The following is a 20612-nucleotide window of genomic DNA, read 5'->3' as shown; positions in this document are numbered from 1 at the left end:
GTGGCTTCTAGGAGAGATCATGTCTTGCCCTTCTCCGACAGGCTTTTCACCCCACCTTCAAAGGTGGTAGTACAGAACAATTATAAAGACTTCCTTTCTGAAATGGGTGAACAGCACATTGTACAAACTTTTTGATCCCAGCCAGGGCTTTGCAAGGTTTGCTCAACTTCAGTTAAAAATGGTTTAAATGCCGAAGTTGTCTCTATTTAGTATCAAACTTACTCACATATATAAATACCCCTGGATTCCCTCTCTCCACTTTCCATTACTATACATTTCTAGAATAGGTGGTAGTCAATCGCTGAGATCCTATTTATTACAGCAAGACGACACCATGGTTTAGCCATTAAGCCTAAATAAACAACAACATCCTTCTAAGAATCTGTCCACTGCCAGATCTAGTATAGGCTTTAAGGCATTTATGATTGTGTGTTGAGCACTAATCCTTTTCATCTGAGGCCAGGACTGTTATCCTTTATGAAATATATTTGTGTAATAGTTTTTACCTGAAGCATTTACCTAAATGAGCTAAAAGCTACAATCGAGACAACAGGTGATTCTGGGAATAAAATAGTGTTTTTACAGGAATTCTCAAAGTGAAAATTTATAAATATCTCTTTGAATATTAAACAAAAATATCAAAAATATGGTAAATTATTTCTATACTGACACACTTTCCACTGCCATCTTCTCCACCCAGCACTCATCCACCCAGCTGCTGATGAACAATACCACTTCCACTTCCTCTGCCGCAGTGTCCACTGCCTGTCACACCTCACAGGGCTAAGACTGAAGGGGGCAGGGCAGGTGGAGGTCTTTCGGGTCTCAGTTTCCCATGATGTTTTTATTGGCCTCAGCAGATGTCTTCCCTCAGCCTCTGTATTGTTATGGTGGCCATCTTGCTCTGGGGGTCAGGGTTAACAATAGTTGCCAATAGTTATAGGAGAAAAAAGCCTTTGCTGCTCCCAAAATGAGTTTCCCCAGTAACCAAACGCTGTAAACCTGGCAATGTTGTCAAATTTACGAGATGCAAAGACACTACTGCTTGTCAGGTTCAGGCAAGTGCTGGGAAAAACTGTCATGAATGTATGAGTCAAGTTTGAGATATGTTCAAGCCCAGTAAACAATCATCTCCACAGAACAGCACTTTCTGTTTTGGCCTTAGGGCTACGAATAATGAAATGGGACAGGCTAAAAGCCTACACCGTTTTCACAGGGCAATATTATACTTCTGTTATTCTTTGCAATATCCACTTCCCTCTTTAGTTTTGACAACCCCTTTCTCCCCCACGCCTTTAATTTGCTCCCTCTTCATATGTCCCATCTTTCCTCCCCCCCTTGTGATATGCAACACCCTTCCCAACCAAGAAAAAACTGTAAAACTAGGAGACTATATACATTCTTTCTAATCTTTCTTGCCCATCCCCTTTCTATGCAGGATTTCTGCTCTTCATTTCCGTGTTGGGTTTTAAGGAGAAAAGAATCAGGAGGGGGAGGAAGGAAAAAATGGGTTGATGTTTCCCCTTAAACATGTGACCTCTGCTCGGCTCACAGCTGAAAATAATTTGGGCCTACAGACCAGTGAATGGCTGACGCAAACCCTCCTCCACCTCTCTGGGGGACTAGTCTTGGGCTGATGGGGGGCTAAAGACAAAGCAATGGAGGGCTGTCAATTGAGCTATTAACAGAACTAGAAGCTAAAAGATGGAATATTGTACTTTTATTTCTTGTCAAACAATCCCTCAACTTCTATGTAGTGTCAATTTGTTCTTTCATTCCGGAAGAAAAGAAAACCCAGAATCATTCCAAAACACTGAACCCAGAGGGCCAATTATGTTGTTAGTTCAAGGAATAGTTCAGCTGTTTGGCTGCAATATTTTACGTAATCTACCGAAATTTGTTTCTGACTTACCTCACTGCCAGTTGGGACAATAATTTGTGGAATTCGGCTGAATTAGGCTCACATTCCCTACATAGTCAGGAAGCAAGGGAGAGAAGTATTAGGGTTAGCTAATGCAGGTTTATTGGGAGAGATTGGAGGGGGCCAGGCAGTGCTCAGGAAATGTTTTATGGCCTATGGATACCCTAAAGTACCCAAGCACATCTGGTTGAAGTCACACATGCGCACACATCCATAAGTTGGTCTGGAGTATGGACTGTTTGACAGGACGTGCAGATTTACGTAAGTAAGTGTGTTTTAGTTTGAGGTTTTGTGTGTGAGTATGCAGCTGGGTGGCAAAGCATGTATTGGTGTTTCTGTGAATTTACTTAAGAACAAATGTGAGAATTGGAGTTAGCCCTGACCTTTCCTCCACTCTTATGTTAACCACATCCATGCCAGACAGAGGCTAAGCCCCTCTGCTCCGTGCCAGCCCTCCACCAGGTTTTATAGGCCAAGACGTGAATACTGTGCACCAGCGGCTCTAATTCGATGTTACATAGGGATGGTCTTGCTAGGCTCCAAGTGGATCTGGTTTTATTATACTCTGACAAAAGTAAGAATTTCAAACTGGCTGAGAATGTACCCTCACACTCTCCTTGGCACTACTTCTACTGTATACTGTAATAAAAAACAGAGGCAAATGTGTAGCACTGGAAGACACTCAGCACATTAAGGAAGCTATTTTCTGGAATGAAAGGAGTATGTGAATTGCAAAATCAAAATGTGTGTGCAGTACTTGTCTTGAAAATACTCCAGAAATCTGTTCTGGCAAGTGCAAAAATACGAGACACTGAGTGATAACCTAAAAAAGTGCAGTTCTCTGGTTTCCAGTTGCCACTGATGTTTTCCTAATGGAGCTTGATTATATTACAATGTGGTGTTTTTCACATATTCCACAAGTTTTCCATAATGCCATGGGTGCTGGAACTTAATGTGTGTTGTGCCTGTTTGCTATCCAATGTTCAAGCTTTGCTTTCTGCTGTATCCTCCAATTACCAATCAAGTAGGGATTGCTGTTTGGGGGGATGCCGCTCAAGCTGTGAGGTCTGCTTTGCTGCGTGGTTCAGAAATGAGTTTCGCTAGCCACAGTAATGAGAGGTTTGAGCTATTTGGTCATTTGCATTCACACACCAGAGTCAGAAAAGCTTATCTAAGGGAGTCCTGGGGAAGCAGCTCGTCTTTTGACCTAACTCTCATTTGTCATTCTTTAAGTCCGCCTATTTGTATCATCTTTAGCAAGACTAGCTGGAAGCTTTTCAACTGTCTAAATTCAAATCAACAGTTTCACTTATGTAAATGTTTTTCTTTACAACTTTATGACCTTTAAGTTGAAATATAGGTCTGCTTTCCATTCACATGTTTTTCAACAAATCTTTACCATCCACACAATGCACCCACCCCATTATACAAATACATGTTACTAACTGACTCTGTCTTTTTTACTATGCAGGATGCCAGCTGCTAGCACCATGACTGGTGGGAGGGCCCTGCTGCTGTGTACAAACACTGATAACTGTATCTACCAATCAGTCAACGGGTAGGTGCCTCAAAAGCCAATCAAATATTTTTTTTAATTTTACTGATTCAGTAGTAATAATTAAATTATAACATGTCAGTGCTATAGCAAATGCAATGGTAATGCTTATCTGAATATGTTATTGTCAAAGTCTCTTTGAGCAAGGTTCGTATCGCCTCCATTTAGTGTGTAATCAGTATCATATTAACTGATTCTTCCATATAAAAATGAGACAATAGTCAAGACAGTAAACCACCTATTGCTCACACCACTGGCTGGTTGATTTTGCTTGTGCTGCTGTTTCTCATTGTGAGATTCCCCAAGCTGCTTTCTGTAGCAAAAGCTTTGCCTGTTTGTGCTGGAAGAAGAGCAACAGCTCCTCCCACAATTGTGCCAAAAAGCTACCTAACGATATGCTATAAAATCAGACCAGCTAGTGTAATACAGAGACTAGTAGATGCTGCCAATCCCCTTGGTAATGTTGTTGTTTGTTTATAGTAAAAAGGCAAGTTTGTATCAGGTGGCTATGTGAAAGCAAGTCATTCTTTTTGCTGTTTGGAAAAAATTTACAGTGTTAAGAAATCTTGGTCATTGAAAGGAACTAAGAAGTGTCCATTATAATTGTTGTCAGGCTTGTTGCCGTGTGCCAAGGCAGGAACAGGTTGTAGGGCTCAAATGCAGACACAAACACGACAGAATTAGTTTCATTGTAGTTTATTAAAGAATAACATAAAGCGCACAACTCATTGTGGTACTTTCCAGGTATCCATACATAAATATCCAACGTAAAACAGGTACTCCAAACAGAAAATCCAAAAGGCAAATGCAAATTCCAAATCCAAAACATGAAACAAACATTCATCCAGGAAGGAAAGAGTGAAATTTACAACTCACAGACTGAGAATAAACTGGCAGAGTTACAGGCAGATGGGCACAACGAAGAAACATGCAACATGAACTAGACAATGAAAGGAGTGAACTCAAACAATATAAACAGACACAAATGAGCGGGGATAGAAGAACTCCAGGTGAAACACATTAGGGACTAGTCAGATCAACAGGAAACAAAGCACAAAGCACCAGGCACAGACAAATTCAAAATAAAACAGGAAAACAGACACAAATGAAAAACACCGGAACACAGAGCAGACAAACCAAACCGTGACAGTTTTAGGTGAGATGTAACTACGACTCCCAAAGCGCAATGCAGTGAGAAATAACTCACCACAAAAGTTCATTCTTTTTTTGTATGCTTGTAACAGTACTGGTGATTTTAGAGGTTAAGCATGGTAGAACTTATGGGCCAATTCACAGTATAAAGAAACCCAAAGAGTTATGCCACAAATCAAGCATAGCGTTAGTTCAGGCAGGCAACGAAGTCAAGCACATCAGCTGACAATTCAACTGATTAATCTCCTAGCATTCATTTGCAAATTCCATACAAGGCACCTTATTTAAGCTGCCGTAGCCTGCCTCCCTGCTCTCGCTGCTTCCTCTGAAACAGCTCATAGCCCACCGCCCCCCTTTCAGGCCGTATCTGACAGGGATGCTCGATAATTATCGATCCGATTGGGAATATTTCATTATCGGAATCATATCGGGAAATGGATTTGGCCGAGAATTTAACAATGCTAACATGCGCCGCTGCCGTTGTTGACTCTGGGCGTCATATTGCTGCTCATGGATAGAGCCGCACTGGCGCAGTGCATTCAGCTAGAGCCAAACAAACATGTCATCAAGGTTCACTGTTTCAGAAGAAGACAACACAAGGGAGCTGCTCTCCCCGCTTCATGGCTTTCAACATAAGCACGTGATATGGCAGGGAGATCCCAGAACAGAGCCATACTGCAACTACAGTGCCACAATATCAGTCTGTGATGAAAGTTGTCGTGACTGAACCTGTTGAGTGCCGTTTGACCTACCAAGTTGTCTAAGTACATGATTTGTCAGAAAATTAAGATGAAACCATCTGATGATTGTTTAAATCTATAGTGCGGAACTTTTGTCTCCCCCTTCAAAATTTTAGACCAATTTCAAAACTGCCTTTTATTGCAAAGATTTTAGAAAGAATTGTGTCCAAACAATTGCTCACTGTACTGGAAAATAACAAATTATTTGAAAAGTTTCAATCTGGTTTCAGGAAGTACCACAGCACTGAGACTGCCCTGCTTAAAGTCACCAATGACCTTTTAATGTCTGCTGATGAAGGTATGTGCTCAGTCCAGATACTCCTGGACCTTAGCGCTGCTTTTGACACCATTGATCACAACATCATGTTAGACAGACTGAGGCACTGGGTGGGGATCTCTGGTACTGCCCTAGAATGGTTTTCATCCTACCTGTCAAATAGGAAGTTTTGCGTGTCTGTAAACAGCTATGTCTCTTCGTTCTGTCCAGTTAAATATGGTGTGCTTCAGGGGTCGGTCTTAGGACCCATTTTGTTTTCCTTGTATCTGCTTCCCCTTTCCTTGTATCTGCTTCCCCTTGGACTTATTATCCATAAACATGGGTTGTTTCTCAATACCGAGTTCGCCAAGTTCGGACTTCTGTACTTTAAAGCTCGGACTTGGCAAGTTCGGGGGTACAAACTCCCAGGAACGGGAGCACGCAGTCCGTCATTCAGCAATTGGAACAGCAGCAGACTTGATGACGGCCGGACCCGTTAGCGGGCAGGATCTCACATCTCCGAAAACGTCGTAGCAATTTTTTAAATCAGCTTTGTCTTGAGAAATCAACCACATATTTATAGTTTAAACAACTATATTCCCACATAAAAAACTCTTAAAACTACTATATGTGACACAACAGCAGCATTATAAGTTACAGTTCTGAGTTTTCTTGTCCGACATTTCCGCTTTTTGGCGGCGAAATGCATTCTGGGATATCTGGCGATATCACACAAGTCACCACCGATGCAGGCTCGGTAAAACGGGCGGAGCGAAAACACATCCGGGTGTTTGACTGTACTTGGCTAGATGCAGACTTTTGAATTGGAACAGGACTTTGGCTGCGACTGATGACGTTTCACAAGTCCACAAGAACACAAGTACAGAAAAGAACGCAGATTGAGAAACAGCCATGGTATTTCTTTTCATATTTATGCTGATGACACACAAATGTACTTGCCCGTCAGATCCACAGACCCTGGAATGCTGAGTTCACTTCACAACTGCCTTTGTGAAGTTAAAAAATGGATATCAGATCATTTCCTCCAGCTGAACTCAGACAAAACAGAAATCCTGGTCATGGGGTCCCGGCAGATGGCAAAACAAATACTGCCATCTGCTGGTTCCCTAGTAAATCACATTAAGCCTGTTGCAAAGAACCTTGGTGTTTGGTTTGATAGTAATTTAAATTTTGAGCAGCACACCACAAAACTTCAATCCTGTTTTTATCAACTTAGAAATATAGCAAAAATTCGATCTATGTTAACTTTTAAGGACACCGAGACCATTTTACACGCCTTCATCTCATCACGCCTGGATTATTGCAACATTCTTTTCACTTGTTTAACCCAAAAATCTACTGATTGACTCCAGACTGTCCAGAACTCAGCTGCCAGGCTTTTAACCAGAACAAAGAAATATGACCTCATCACCCCTATTTTAGCTTCATTACACTGGCTCCCTGTATGTTTTAGAATTGACTTTAAAATTTTATTGATCACTTTTAAAGCTCTTCATGGCCTCTCGCCTTGTTAAATTTCTGACCTTTTAGTCCCATACACACCAGCACGTACCTTGAGATCCTCGGGCAGAGGTCTGTTGTCTGCTCCAGAGTCTCGACTGAAAACTAAAGGGCAGCGTTTGCTGTCAGGGCCCGAGGCTCTGGAACAGCCTGCCCGAGGAAATCAGGTTGGCTGAGTCAGTGAACTCTTTTAAGTCCCTTCTTAAAACATACTTTTATAGGAGAGCCTTTCCCGATTTTATTTGACTTTATTTTATCCCTTTAATTTTATTCTATTTTACTTATTTTATATTTATCTTAAATGTGTATTTTAGTCTTTTCAATGTTTTCTTGCTTTTATCTTGTATTGTATTTGTATTATTGTCTTTTGGGTATTATTGTCTTTACACTTGTTAAAGCACTTTGTAACTTGTTTTTGAAAAGTGCTCTACAAATAAAGATTATTATTATTATTATATTCTGACAGTGAGAGTAATTACACAACACAGTTGACATGTGCTTATGACGTACAGGCTTAGCCATAACGAGTTGCTGCTGTTTCTACGGTCGCTCCGTGCTTCAGCTCTGGCAAACCAATAATTGCTGGTTGGCATAAAACAAATCACTACCAGTTCGCTTGTGTGGGTATGTTACCACAGAGATTTAAAAACTCTGTTATACTGTAAAATATAGAGAGATTTACCTGGCGGTGATAGGCTTATTCAGCATTGTCCGAACTTATTTGGCAAGAGCTTGAATGTAAAGAACAATAATACTGTATAAACGTAAAGGTCCCGCACTCTAGCTTTAACTTTCAATTCAAACTTTGCAGTGGGGAAAAATACCTCTGAAACTAGTAGATCCTCGGCTGCAGGATGTGACAAAAGCTGTGAGCCTGTATAGTAGTTCCCTTTGCTCTGCCATCTAATTAAATACCTATTTACATTCTCCACAACATGCTGCTTGGACCTAAACTGCGCATTCCCCAAAACATTCATAAAGTTCTGTACTGCTCTGAAGCAAGCAGGGGACACCCCTTTCCATTAGGGTCAGCAGTATAACAAAAGCAGGGCTAGAGAGCAGAGCAGTGCAGAGTTGACCATCTGGCATCTGGATGCTGTTACTGCCCTCATGCTGTAACTGTCTAATGCTTCTATGACCACTCTCTGCGTTCCCTTCTGTCATCCTTGCAATATTCATTAGTGCTATTTAGATTATTATGAATGGATTTTGGTTTGTGCCAACAAAAGGGATTGTCTAGTGGAAGATTTAAATTTCTGTTGTTTTGACAGTCTGCCATGTTACTGAAGTTATCATTCCTCAAAAGCTCAATACAATTCTTGTGGGGAATTGTCACAAGTTGATATCAATAAAAGTTAGTTAGTTTTGTCTATCTTTTATTTCTTCATGCCCATTTTAAACCCTTTCTCTTATCTGCTGATAATGTGTTAGCTCAGCTGGTCAGCTATTGTGCCCTTGTACCTCCTTCCCTCCTTCCGCCCTCAATGACCCTCATCTTCATGCTCCACCCATCCTTGGCTGTGGGGGATAGATACGCTTTCCATATTGACCATTTACTAAATCTAGCTCTCAATCTCGCTTTCTCTCTAATCACAAACAAGTATTTTTTGAGATGGGGGAAGTAGACTATTAATTTCCTTCTCCATCTGCTCCACTTTTTCAGTAACTCCTTCACTCGACCCCCATGCCCACTCCTGTTCTCCTTTACTTGGCTTTTCTATTTGACCTAGTTTTTCCCCTCTGTTGCTTCATTGTTAATAAAAACTGCTGTTTCAGCCGAGGGACACGAAAAGAAAAAGAACAGGGGAGGGAGAGGGATAGGGGGCCCAAACTAATAAAACCCAATTATTTGGTTTCCTTGTTGGTCATAGTTACAACATCAAGTTGTATTTTTTTTTTCTTTTAAGGTCTCTTAGGAAACTTGAATCTGTAATTTTCCCCAGAGATTTCCTCTGGATTGCATGACTGTTGGTTTTCACATCCAGCAATGTCATCAGAAGTCACCCAGAGAGGCCGCATTTCCTCTGTTTGTTGGAAATGCAATCACTTGATGAATGGACTTTGGGCCAAAACTGAGTTTCGAGGGTCGGTGGTAGAAAGATGCACGTCTACACGTCGGCCTCTCCCCTCTTCTGTGTATACTTTCATCTCCTCTCCAGAAATAGCTGTGTGTGTAGCTTGTAAACTTTGACCCCCAAACCCAGAGTTCAAACAGTCATGACCCAGTAATCTTCCACGAGTGACTCACAGCTAAAACAGAGGCACCAAACAGACGTCTGAGCGCTTTTAACAAGAATTCTTGTTTACCCATAAAAGAAATATCTATTTGGACGTAATTGTGAGGCCATTGTGTGGCCAATTTTAAGAGCAATGGGGAGCATGATGCTTCAATATTTACACTGAAGGCAGCAACTGACATCTCTATGAAAATAATTGCACTATAAATTATTAGAGATGACAACAGTGCAATGTATTTTCTCCCTCAGTTTGTCTGGTTTGAATTAAGTACAGACTATTCACTGTCCTCTTACAGAGAGAAGACTCTTTGCATTTGTTTCCTGTTTGTTTGTGTTTCCCTTTTGTTTCCTCCCACAGTCCATCTCGTGATTGACAGGTGACCATCCAGCCTGTTAATCTTGAAATACTGCAAAATGGGCAATTCAAGAAAGCTTCAAAATCTTATTTTAGGTTGATCATATTATATATTTTCTCACCAATTATAAATAATAATGTCAAGCGTCATTTGCATTGGATTATAAAACCAATTTGGCTCTCAGCCTGAGAGCAATCAATAAATCAGAAAATAAAAAATAGAGTGTCTGGGGGTCACTTTGAAGAGAGTCCTGAAGGGAGGGGATGGAGTTTCTTTATTTTTTAGATTGGATATTTCAAAATCTAGCTGTCTTTTGCTAGTTCTCCAACATTGCTTACCCCAGGTGTGTTTGCAACCCCTTTAAAAGTTAAACAAGTATGTTCATATTCATTTTTATGTGTGTGATTCTTTTCTAGGCTTCAGTGCTGTGGCTTGAAGGTTGGGGAGGCTCCATCGTCTGCAGTGCCCCAGCGCCAAGAGGTGTGCGGGTCACCAGGGGACACAGACAGGAGGGACGCCACTGTGTCCTACAAGCGTCCCCTCCCCCCCCTACTCAGCACAAGTGACAACCTGGGTCCTCTTGACACAATGCTTGCTCACAGGAGAGCCAACACCACCACTGACCCTCGGACTCCCAGCATGGAGAATGGGCTGTGTGGCAAACTGAACCACAAGAAGAGTCCAGCGGGAGTCAAGACAGCCAGCATCCGCGATAAGATCTCACAATGGGAGGGAAAAAAGGAGCCTGGAGTAACTTCTACAGGGACATGTCCATTGAGTATAACGCAGAAGGAAGTTGAGACGGTAAGGAAAAAGGAATCCAAAGCTTCAGAGGTCCAAAGGACAGATAGCAAGAGGTTTGTCAGCTGGGACAGACAAGACTCAGGGAAGGAGAATGGTGGAAAGATGGGGGATCCAAGGCCTCAATCTCCAGAAGGCCCAGCAAACAAGGAAAGAGAAGTGATCCTAGAGAGGGGTTTTCGGGCTACCAAGCCAGCAGAACCACCCCATGACAAGAAAAGTGTATTAATTCATGTTAAGAAACTAGAGAAGGCAACAAAGGAGCTTCCTGACAGACCTTCACTGGCATTTCCAGGGAATTACTTTTGCCCTCCTTCAAAGGAGGAGCTGGATGAAACAGAAAAGAAGGCCAACGAGCCCATTTTTGGGACTTTTGATGTGGCTCGGCCTAGCGGGTTGCGGAGGAGGAGGGAGGGGGATCCAGAGAACGTGTACAGTGAGCCAGGTGCTCCGTCTATAAACCCTCTACCTAAACCTCAGAGAACCTTCCAGCACCACACCCCCCCTACTACCCCAGCTTTAGGGCTTAGCTTGTTGAAAGGAAGGAGGAACTTGCCCCCTTTGCCCTCCATTCCTCCTCCACCTTTACCCACATGCCCACCACCTGGGGTTTGCAGGAGACCCTGGGCTGACAAACCCCGGGACAGCAGTAACAGGTAAGGGAATAAGAAGACAGAATTAGTAATATGGGCAACCTTGATTCGTTTTGAGGATCATTCCTATGGCAGACATCCATCCTAGACAATAAGACATTTAGTAAAGCTTTACTGAAGCTCTTGTCACTGTATGTATGTTGTATGTTGAGGTTGGGCAGGTATGGTTAATGTGCTAACTAGTACTAAAGACAACTACAGCTGAAGCAATAGTTTTGTGGGTATTGGAGAAATAAAAGTATAACCTGAAAAATCAAGGGATCAAAACAGTTATTACTATTCATTTTGAGGGGAACATGAATGTTGGGAACAATTTTATGGCAATACATCCAATAGTTGCGAAGACACAATTATCAACCTCATTGTAGCACCAGAGGAAAAGTCTAAAGTCATTAAGGTTATTCCTCTGGGGACCACGGATGGCTGTACCGAATTTCATAGCAATCCAAGCAATGTTTGTTTGTTGTTGATATTTTAGTCAGGACCAGTGGCAGACAGACCAACCTACAAGCCAGTATTGCCGTCCCTAGCTTTGCTGCTAGCATGGCTAAAAAGACATGATAAGTAAATGTTACTCAATCCAGCCATGTTGTCTCGTCTTAACCCTAAAGCTAAAAAAAATCTTTAAAGTGCTCTTGTGCGTATTCCATAAGCCTTCCACCAACCAAACACTGAGGTGAACAACATCTCCCACATCTGCTGTAAATCAAAACCACCGGTGACATCATCCTGTTTCTAAATTTCCCAAAGAATGAGGTCATTGGTTGGATCTGAGGAATGTACACATCAACTCAACTCATTCTCGTTCCAAAACTCTAGTGGAAGAGGAGAAAATCATGCAGAGTGGTATGAGTCATGTCAAAGAGGCCCCTTGCTTTATCAAGAATTTTAGCCTTAACAGTAAAAATTATTGCACAAGGCCCTTGGCTATCACAAATGAGGTTGTCAGGCATTCGTTTAGCAGAGTTAGAATTTCTAGATGTAAAAATGTGTCTACTTGTAAAGTGTAAAGTCTGATCCAGAATCTGAATCACTTATTTTGCCAAAATGTTGGAAATTGAGTCTTAAGTAGCGCTCACATTCAGATGGTTACAATCAAACAAACACAGCTCTGTAAGGAAACCAAAAAAATTTGAACTCTGCAGGATTGGAGTTCATCTATTGTTCACTTTCTTCAGTGGTCTGAATTCTTGTTTGGAGCTTGAGTTGGATCTCTTACATTCCATACCATATGTGGAGGCCTCACTCTGCTCCAGTGTGGTGTGTCAAGCCCTTTGTTTGGCCAGACTGTCTCTCTGAGTTGCCAGTTTGTTAGGTACACTTAGATTTATCAAATGCCATGCAACAGCTGCGCAATAAATCCTACATTTGTAAAGCTTAAAATGTTCAGTTTTTGTTAAAACTCTGACAGAAAGGTGTTGATTCTACACTGTGGTCATTTATTTTGCATAACTTTACTTTATATATCAGGATAAATTCACAATAGTTGACACCAGTATGATGTACACGTGCCATATTTGGTCAAATGGCTAGTATTCATATGCAAATACTAGGAAAGTTAATGTTCAAGTTAAAAACAAGCAAAATAAGATGAAAGGCCAACAGTATTAAAATCATATACTGCACCACAGAGAAGAAAATTGAAAATGATCAGCTTCAGAACAGGGTAGGATTCATTGCAGGGCTTTTGCATTATATTGCATTGGATGTAGAAAACTGTACATGTACATGCAGGTGGGGATGCATGCAACCACAGATGCTTGTGTGCACTTCATTCTACTGGGTTATAATCTTTGGCAGTGATGAAACACAAATGTGGTCATTCAGATGTGGCACCTTGAAAATGGTAACATCAGTTTTCCAGCCTGGCATATCAATTAGTTTTAAAAGCATCATCATGAGCACAAGCTCACTCAGAAACATCTGTCAAAAATCTTCCTACCTTGTCTTCTTTTGTATTTGGCGGGCAACTTCTCCTAAATCTTTGTAATGCTCTGTCCACCAGGAAGTCCTATGAATTTGAAGATCTCCTCCAGTCGTCTACAGAAAGCTGCAGGGTGGACTGGTACGCTCAGTCCAGACTGGGCTTAACACGCACTTTATCAGAAGAGAATGTCTACGAGGACATAATAGGTAAAACAATACATATGACGCCTTAAATTTTCCTTAACCAAGTGGAATCATCTATAAACTGCTACATCTGTCCAAAATCATATTTCTGACATGTGGTTACGTTATGAACCTTGTCAGTTATAAATGGATTTGTATTTGAAAACTGTAAACCATTGCTAAATACTGTACTATAAGTTGTAGGTTCTCCTATTTTCTATACACTTCATGCACTGCATGACCCTTACATTAGTGTGTCATAGAGTTTAGCAGCGGAGGTGATGAGGAGGCCAAGCTGTCCTTTCTCTACTGTTTTTTCTGCTCCAGTTTTAATTTAGAGCCATGCTGCTTCACTTTTATTAAAAGTTATACGTAGAAACCTACGTTCCTACATTATTATCTGCAGTGTTATGCCAACCCCACCTAGAGCCTGTTTAATTTCAGAACGTACAATAGTGGCATTGTGTGAGGTCGTAGCTGAGGTTGTCTACTGTGATTGTCAGTGCAGCGGGGGGTATGTGAATGGCTTAGAGCCACAGCTCATTACTGGCAATCACTTCTATGTGGCTTCGGTTTTCAACCCAAAGACCAGTGTATAATGCTTGCTTCTTGCTTGCAACAACCACATTAAGTTTAATAATTATATTTAAGTGATGCCAAAGCTTATTTTGGATTATTTTACAGTTTACTCCTTTCATAAGGTAGTATTGTTCTTTAAAACGCTCAGACATAGTTAATCAAACTCTCTCAGCAGTGTCCCATGGGTAAAGTAACTCAGACTCTAGCTGTCTGTTCAAGAAGCAGCTCAGGAATGCAGAGCTATAGATAGTGTGGACAGTGATGAACAGTTGTGGTGTCCTCATAGTCTTGTCATCAACCTCCACACGCAAATCAGGTTCTCATCAAGACACTTTAAAAACACAATCCACATGTCTGGTAGTGTTTTCTGATTGAGAGGAAATCAACTGTCATTGCTACATGTGTACTGACGCACGCCCTGATGACTTGATGCAAACTCACATGTACACAGCTGACACACAAACACACCATGTGTGACGTTCTCATCGGCCAGCAATGTGAAAAATAGTATGCTGAGGTTTTCAGAGGGAGAAGGAGTAGGGAACTGAATGTCCCTCTTTATCCTCTGACTCCTACAGGTCACATCTGGTTGATGAATTGATAGAGCAGAGGAGAGATACAGAAAGAGACAGAGACAAAGAGAGAAAGAGGCACAGGTTTTGGAAAATGAAACTTCCTCTCTCCTTATCTGCAGGGGAGGACTGGTAGCTAGATTGACATTTAGCATTAGCTGTGCAAGCATCTTATCACAGTGAAATATGAGCTGGGTAAGCACACTGCTGCCTCTGGTAGCTCTCTGCACATCTGGAGTAGGAATCGTCTGGCAAAACAAACTTGACTGATATGGAAATAGTACTTTATCTGCTCTTTGGAAAGATTGTGTGAGGCTGTTGTGTAATCCAGGTGACAATGATTTCTTATTTTTGAAGATCCTCCATCCAAGGAGAACCCATATGAAGATATAGAGCTTGAGAGAAGTTGTTTGGGAAGCAAATGTGTTTCACCTGCCTCCTCATCTCCTGTCCCTGATACGCCAACTAAGGTACCTGATCACAATTACATCCCTATAGAAACAAAGTAGATTTAACCTAAACAGTTCTACACGAAAAATCATCTTCCAATGTGTCTGTTTTGCTCCATCTGCACCCCCACAGCTCTGCTCCAAGCCCGGCTTCTTCCGACAAAACTCGGAACGACGAAGCTTCAAGCTCCTTGAACTACGCAAGACCAGCAGGGACACTGGCATCTCCTCTCCCTCCCGTATCAGCCCCCCCTCCACACCCAGCAGCCCTGACGACACCCCCTGCCTCTCTGGAGACCCATACAATCGCAGACGGAGGAAAATCCCCAAGGTATTGGAGTCTGAGAGGCCTCTCACAAAGCTCATGCTGCTCTCTCTGATTTATGGCCCAGTGTACTGCTCAGGGAGGTTCGGAGCTGGTCCACGCATGCTGTTGTCTGGGGATGAGTAAGATAGGGGAACATTTTCTTACAGATATTTCCTGTGAGAAGTGTGCCTGGCGGAAGGCCTCCCAGAAGCTGTATTGAAATGATCTTTGTAGGAAGCTGCCAGATTCAGTTTATTAGTTTAAGGAGTTAAAGATGGACATTTCTTTCCCTTTACCTCCTGCAGATGGTGCTGAAAATCAATGGCATCTTCGAGGCGCGGAGAGGGAAGAAACGTATGAAGAGGGTGTCTCAGTCTACAGAGTCCAGCTCAGGGAGAGGTGAGGCTTCATATGAAAACAAAAAAAGCAAGTCCACAAGTCTTTCATTATCTTCACATCAACTGTGAAAAATCATGTCCTCCTCTTCAATGCCTCCATCAAGGAGGTTGTGTTTTTCTTTGCCTGTTAGTTAGCAGGATGTCTCAAACACTTGTTAACTGATTTCAATAAAATTTGGTGGAAAGTTAGGGTATGGGCCAAGGAACAAGTGATTAGTTCCTGGTGTGAAAACAGATCCAGGTTCAGATTGTGCTTTCGATCCAAGAGTTATTTTAAAAGTTTTCTTACCATGCAAGGCCATCTTCTCTAACCTTTTCACAAGTATGCCACGTGCTACTGCACTTCCTGGAATAAAAAACTGTTTTGGGAACCCATGTACAGTAAAAAACAAAAAAAGATACTAGTCTGGCAGACTACTGCAGTATTAACACACAAACTAACACATATATCAAGAGTATATTATTAAGGCAGCTCAGTCCTGCCCTGCTAAAAAATGAAAATGAATAATAAAACAATAAAAAGTGAAAATAAAAAATAAAACAATAAATCACTTAATCAAAGGACAATCCTAAATGATGCACGTCAGCAAGACCACTGTAAATTAGCAAGACATGACATTCTAGATATTCTAGGTTTTATTATTAGGTTTTATTAAATCTATTGTATTTCCTGGTAACTGGTCTGTTTATTTGGTTTGAAATTGAAATGAAATGGTCATGAAATTTGACAAATGGAGAAATTTCTTTTTTATTACACAGCTTTTTTTCATTGTAATTATCAATAAATTCAAAGATCATTAATATTATCAACACTTTACCAACTGCAGACACTTTTCATCAGTTTACCTTTCCTACGACTCTGATGTCTTTACAGTTGTATCTCCATACCAAAACAACACCTCATCATATGTATTCACTTAGCTTCATGGGAAATGTTACATTCTAGGATCAGTTGAGACTGACCCATTTTAGTGGACTGGGTGGTGTTGTGTGATACTAGCTGCAATGAAAGCAACAATAGCAAATTCCACGTGCTTTGGGTTTCATGTGATTGTCATTAGCAGTCTCCTCACACATGTTTTTCTTTTTCACTCTTTCTTCTCTTTAATTTGGTGACAGATGAGAACAGTGAGTCGGAAAGTGACACGGAGGAGAAATTGAAAGGTGAGAATAAAGAAATAAATACTGACAGTACACATACAGTGGCTACATGGGGGAACTATATCAGTATAAGTATAAAATAGTTTTGTATCTCCGTAATTTCAATAAGTTACAAATGAGCACAATAGGAGCATGTGTACAAAAACTGATTCAGATCATAGTTTTGTTTCTTTTCATTGTTCCACTGTATAGCTAACATCAAAAATATACACAGATGGAACTGCTGATTGCCTTACATGGTGACCTCCCAGTGACCCTCTGTGAATGTATGTGCATACATGACATGGATGTATTTGCATGAAATGTGTTTCTCTGTCACTCAGCTCACAGCCAGCGACTGGTGTCAGTCCAGTCCATGCTGAGGCAGACAGGACGGTACCGGACCATGGAGAGGGATCTGATGGATTTGCAGGAGAGGAAACTCTTTGAGTATTTCATTGTTGTTGCACTCCACAAGACCAAAGCTGGAGTCCCGTACCTGCCAGAAGTCACACAGCAGTTCCCTCTCAAGGTAAAAGGGGATAGAAATGTTACTGAAGCACTTTATTCCAAAATGAGACACTTAGCTTTTCTACCTGATGAATACTAATAACTTTACTTGTATATGCCAGTTAATGAGAACCAGGGATGGACTTTCTGGGGAATAAAATAGAAAAAGACTAGTAAATTCAGTGATCCTGCTTTACTGCCATAGACTGTATACTGTCTAAATGTTACAGTGACTGTACAGTGATTTAGCCTTGTATGCGCAAAACCCCTCAATCGTGTGATGTTAACAATGTCAAGACTCTTCTTCAAGAACTTTATCTTATTATCTTATTGAGGCCTTTGGCTACTTTATTTTACTTACTTAAAATAGTGGCACTGTAGCTTTATGATGTGACTAATGAGATTTAGTAAGAGGCTAACACAAATCTAAAATTCTGTTCAGGTAATGGCACTAGAAGAAGTTCGCTTTTAGTGGTTATAAAATGTGGTTCATTATTTATTTCTTCCAGTGTGCAGATAGCAGAATTGTCGGTTTCAGATTTACGTCAGTTCCATATTAGTGTTTAGCAAATTAATGGAAGCTGTGTGTGTGCGCGCGCGTGTTTGTGAGTCTGTGTGAAACATGATGGTCTAAGACTTTAAAGGTGGGGTAAGGTACATTTTGTGGTTAAATTCAGCAATAACTCCTAGTGGTCCTCTAGCTGTCAGTTCTGTACACCCCCGCTGCAAAACAATCCAGTTTTTGTACAGCTATGGCTTTGTAAATGGGAAACAAACAAAGTGGCCCGTACCCGCCACACAACACTGTACCAACCATGATTTGTGTTTCAGCTAACGTTAAATGATCGTTTCCCAAGACCTGACGTTGTTGTGATGTTAGCTTTGGTAGCAGGAAAGTTTTGAGTATAGCTGTTTGGAGCTGGTGTGCTGGCTCTGGGACCATCTCATCCTCTCTGCATGTTAATTTCGCAGCAGCAACTGCGACAGCACTATGCTAGTGTTGTGTCGTACCAAGAACGTTTCGTTCATTTGACCTAATCGTATATGTGACTCAGGAGGAACGGGTTGTCTCAGTGAGTAACTCGTTCATTTTCAAACATGCGTGAATAGTCTTGGACTCTTAGGTTCACTTGTTACACAGCAGCTGCAAGGTCTCCGTCAGCACAGGAAACATAATTGATTAGTTCAGGACTCATAACTGTGGGTCTCTGGGTTTGAGTCGTTCGTTTGTCACATGACATCTCGCTGCTGTGGAGCAGGAATGAACTAATCGTTCAGCGTTCACATGGGTCCTCCTCGGAGTCTGTCTTCACTCGGCAGGCTGAGTTACTGCCAGCGGCTGGGAATGAGAGGCGGTTGTAAGGTAACAGTCACTGGACTGACATATATCTAATATCTATTTTGATAATTTTGTGACATTTAATAAAGCATAACGTTATTACAGCGCAGTTATGTTGTGCTAAGTTAGAGAACGCAACTTAACTTTTACTTTTTATTTATCGACAGAGCCGTGCTGTTGTTTCACAGCTCATGACTGGTGAACAACCTGCAGTGTTTGAGATTATTATTAAATTTGTTAAATTGTGTGTTTTATTCATCTAGTGTGTCAAGCTTATTACTTCAATATATTCCCTGTAAATCTGATGTTAATATATAGATTTTACTCATGGATAGGCGTTAGGCTACTGTATGAATGAGCACTTTAGAGATATTGTGATAGTAATTATAATTATATGGCTGGTTGTATACTCAGGAAAGATTGTGAAAATGGATGGATTTAGCCGAGGTAGTGGCTTAATTGAATATTGACAACATATTTCTGTGGTTTTTACATGGTTTGAATTTGGTTGTGGCTCCATGGGGCTTTGTAGAACCATGATAGAGAAAGATCAAGAGGTGAATTTGTGCATTATACTTTGTCAATTAGAGCAAGCCAGGCAGCCTTCTGTGTTTGAGAACTGCGCTGTTTTTTTTTTTTTAAATCGCCCACTAGAGAGCTGCAGCGCCGCAATAACCTGCCTAGTTAAGATGAACGAAATGACACAAAAAAAAGATTAGTTCATTTTAATGAACGAGATTTGGTGACTTCAGTCTTTCAAAAGAGTGACTTTTCCCATCACTACACTATGCTTACCCACAACTTAGGTAATGTTAGTTACATTACTTGCTGTGTCATGGTTCATGGTATTTGTCATGGTGTTGGATTTTTCCAGAATCACTTACTCCACCTCTAATGGTGTTATCCTTCAGGCATCATTAAATATATTTGTTTTCACATTTTCTCTCTTTTTTCTTCCAGCTTGAGAGGAGCTTTAAGTTCATGCGAGAGGCTGAGGACCAGCTGAAAGTCATCCCTCAGTTCTGTTTCCCAGACGCCAAAGACTGGGCGCCTGTCGACAACTTCCCCAGGTCAGTCCGTGTCCCACTTGCTGCCATGGAACTTTAGACATAAAAAAGTGAAACAAAACAGAGACACAGGAATTTCCCGGCAGAGTGGTAATAGCTCAGCTGTTTTCCTTGCTAATAACCACTTGTTAGAGGAGAAACTGAAAGCCCAAAATAGAAATTACCTTGTGACTAGTAAAGATGACAGTTCTTTCTTTAACAATAAGGTATTGACAGTGACAAATGATTACAGGGAGAGTTGGTGAATTTAGCACCTTACACCTAGATTGTTATTACAACATCACCTCTCTTACTGTGCTGTTTAAAATTGGCCCTATTACCCAATACCTCCTAGCTTAGCTTCTCAACGTCTGCATTGTTCTGAGAAGTGATGATGTGTGTCCTGATGGTTATGGCTAATAATTACCTGGAGGCAAATGCTTGAAGGGTGAGGGGCCACCAAACACACACCTGCATTGAACTGGCATGCACTCTTGCCTGTCAAGAACATCTTCAATGGTCAATGAATACCTGTCAGGTAGAGCTTAGGAGGGTATTTTGTGGATATTTGTAGACTAAGCCTGTCCTGAGGGTATTCCTGCTCATATCTTTGTTTACCTAAGCATAAAGTCCAGTTCAGAATTGAGCTTTCTGTTTCCACAACAGTCTTTTCTGTGTGATTTAAAGAGCTTTAATTTTTTTTCAGCCTGCCTGAATTATGTTTTGTATCTCTCTCTATTTTTTTATCCCTAGTGAGACTTTCTCATTTGTCCTGACTGGTGAGGATGGAAGCAGGCGGTTTGGCTACTGTCGGCGATTACTGGTATGCTCTTAAAATGCTTCTAAGCCTTGTCACTAGCTTCTCCTAATTTGGTTTCAATATAGACAATCTCTCATCATAAACATAATCATCCAATTTTCTTTTATTGTTGTATTGTTTTACCATGCAAGTTTTCAGTAATTGTTCCTGA

At 41.1% G+C, this 20612-nt stretch overlaps 1 protein-coding gene across 1 annotated transcript in view; it reads left to right on the top strand.

Annotated features, from left to right (window-relative positions):
* Window positions 1–20612, top strand: part of si:dkey-82f1.1 (DENN domain-containing protein 2A) — a 42489-nt gene that overhangs the window by 11809 nt on the left and 10068 nt on the right. The window contains exons 2-11 of the mRNA XM_038706068.1: window positions 3393–3479; window positions 10155–11195; window positions 13198–13325; window positions 14810–14922; window positions 15035–15232; window positions 15514–15607; window positions 16726–16770; window positions 17091–17278; window positions 19556–19665; window positions 20395–20464. Of these exons, the coding sequence (XP_038561996.1) occupies window positions 3394–3479; window positions 10155–11195; window positions 13198–13325; window positions 14810–14922; window positions 15035–15232; window positions 15514–15607; window positions 16726–16770; window positions 17091–17278; window positions 19556–19665; window positions 20395–20464 (2073 nt within the window). The 5' untranslated portion in view covers window position 3393. The remainder of the gene's footprint in view (window positions 1–3392; window positions 3480–10154; window positions 11196–13197; window positions 13326–14809; window positions 14923–15034; window positions 15233–15513; window positions 15608–16725; window positions 16771–17090; window positions 17279–19555; window positions 19666–20394; window positions 20465–20612) is intronic.

This window comes from Micropterus salmoides, unplaced genomic scaffold (assembly GCF_014851395.1).
Source record: "Micropterus salmoides isolate LMB-PRFRI ecotype aquatic unplaced genomic scaffold, ASM1485139v1 Ms_hic_scaffold_8, whole genome shotgun sequence".
Taxonomy (NCBI): domain Eukaryota; kingdom Metazoa; phylum Chordata; class Actinopteri; order Centrarchiformes; family Centrarchidae; genus Micropterus; species Micropterus salmoides.
Note: the sequence above shows the minus strand (reverse complement) of the source record. Positions and strands in the feature narration are given on the sequence as shown.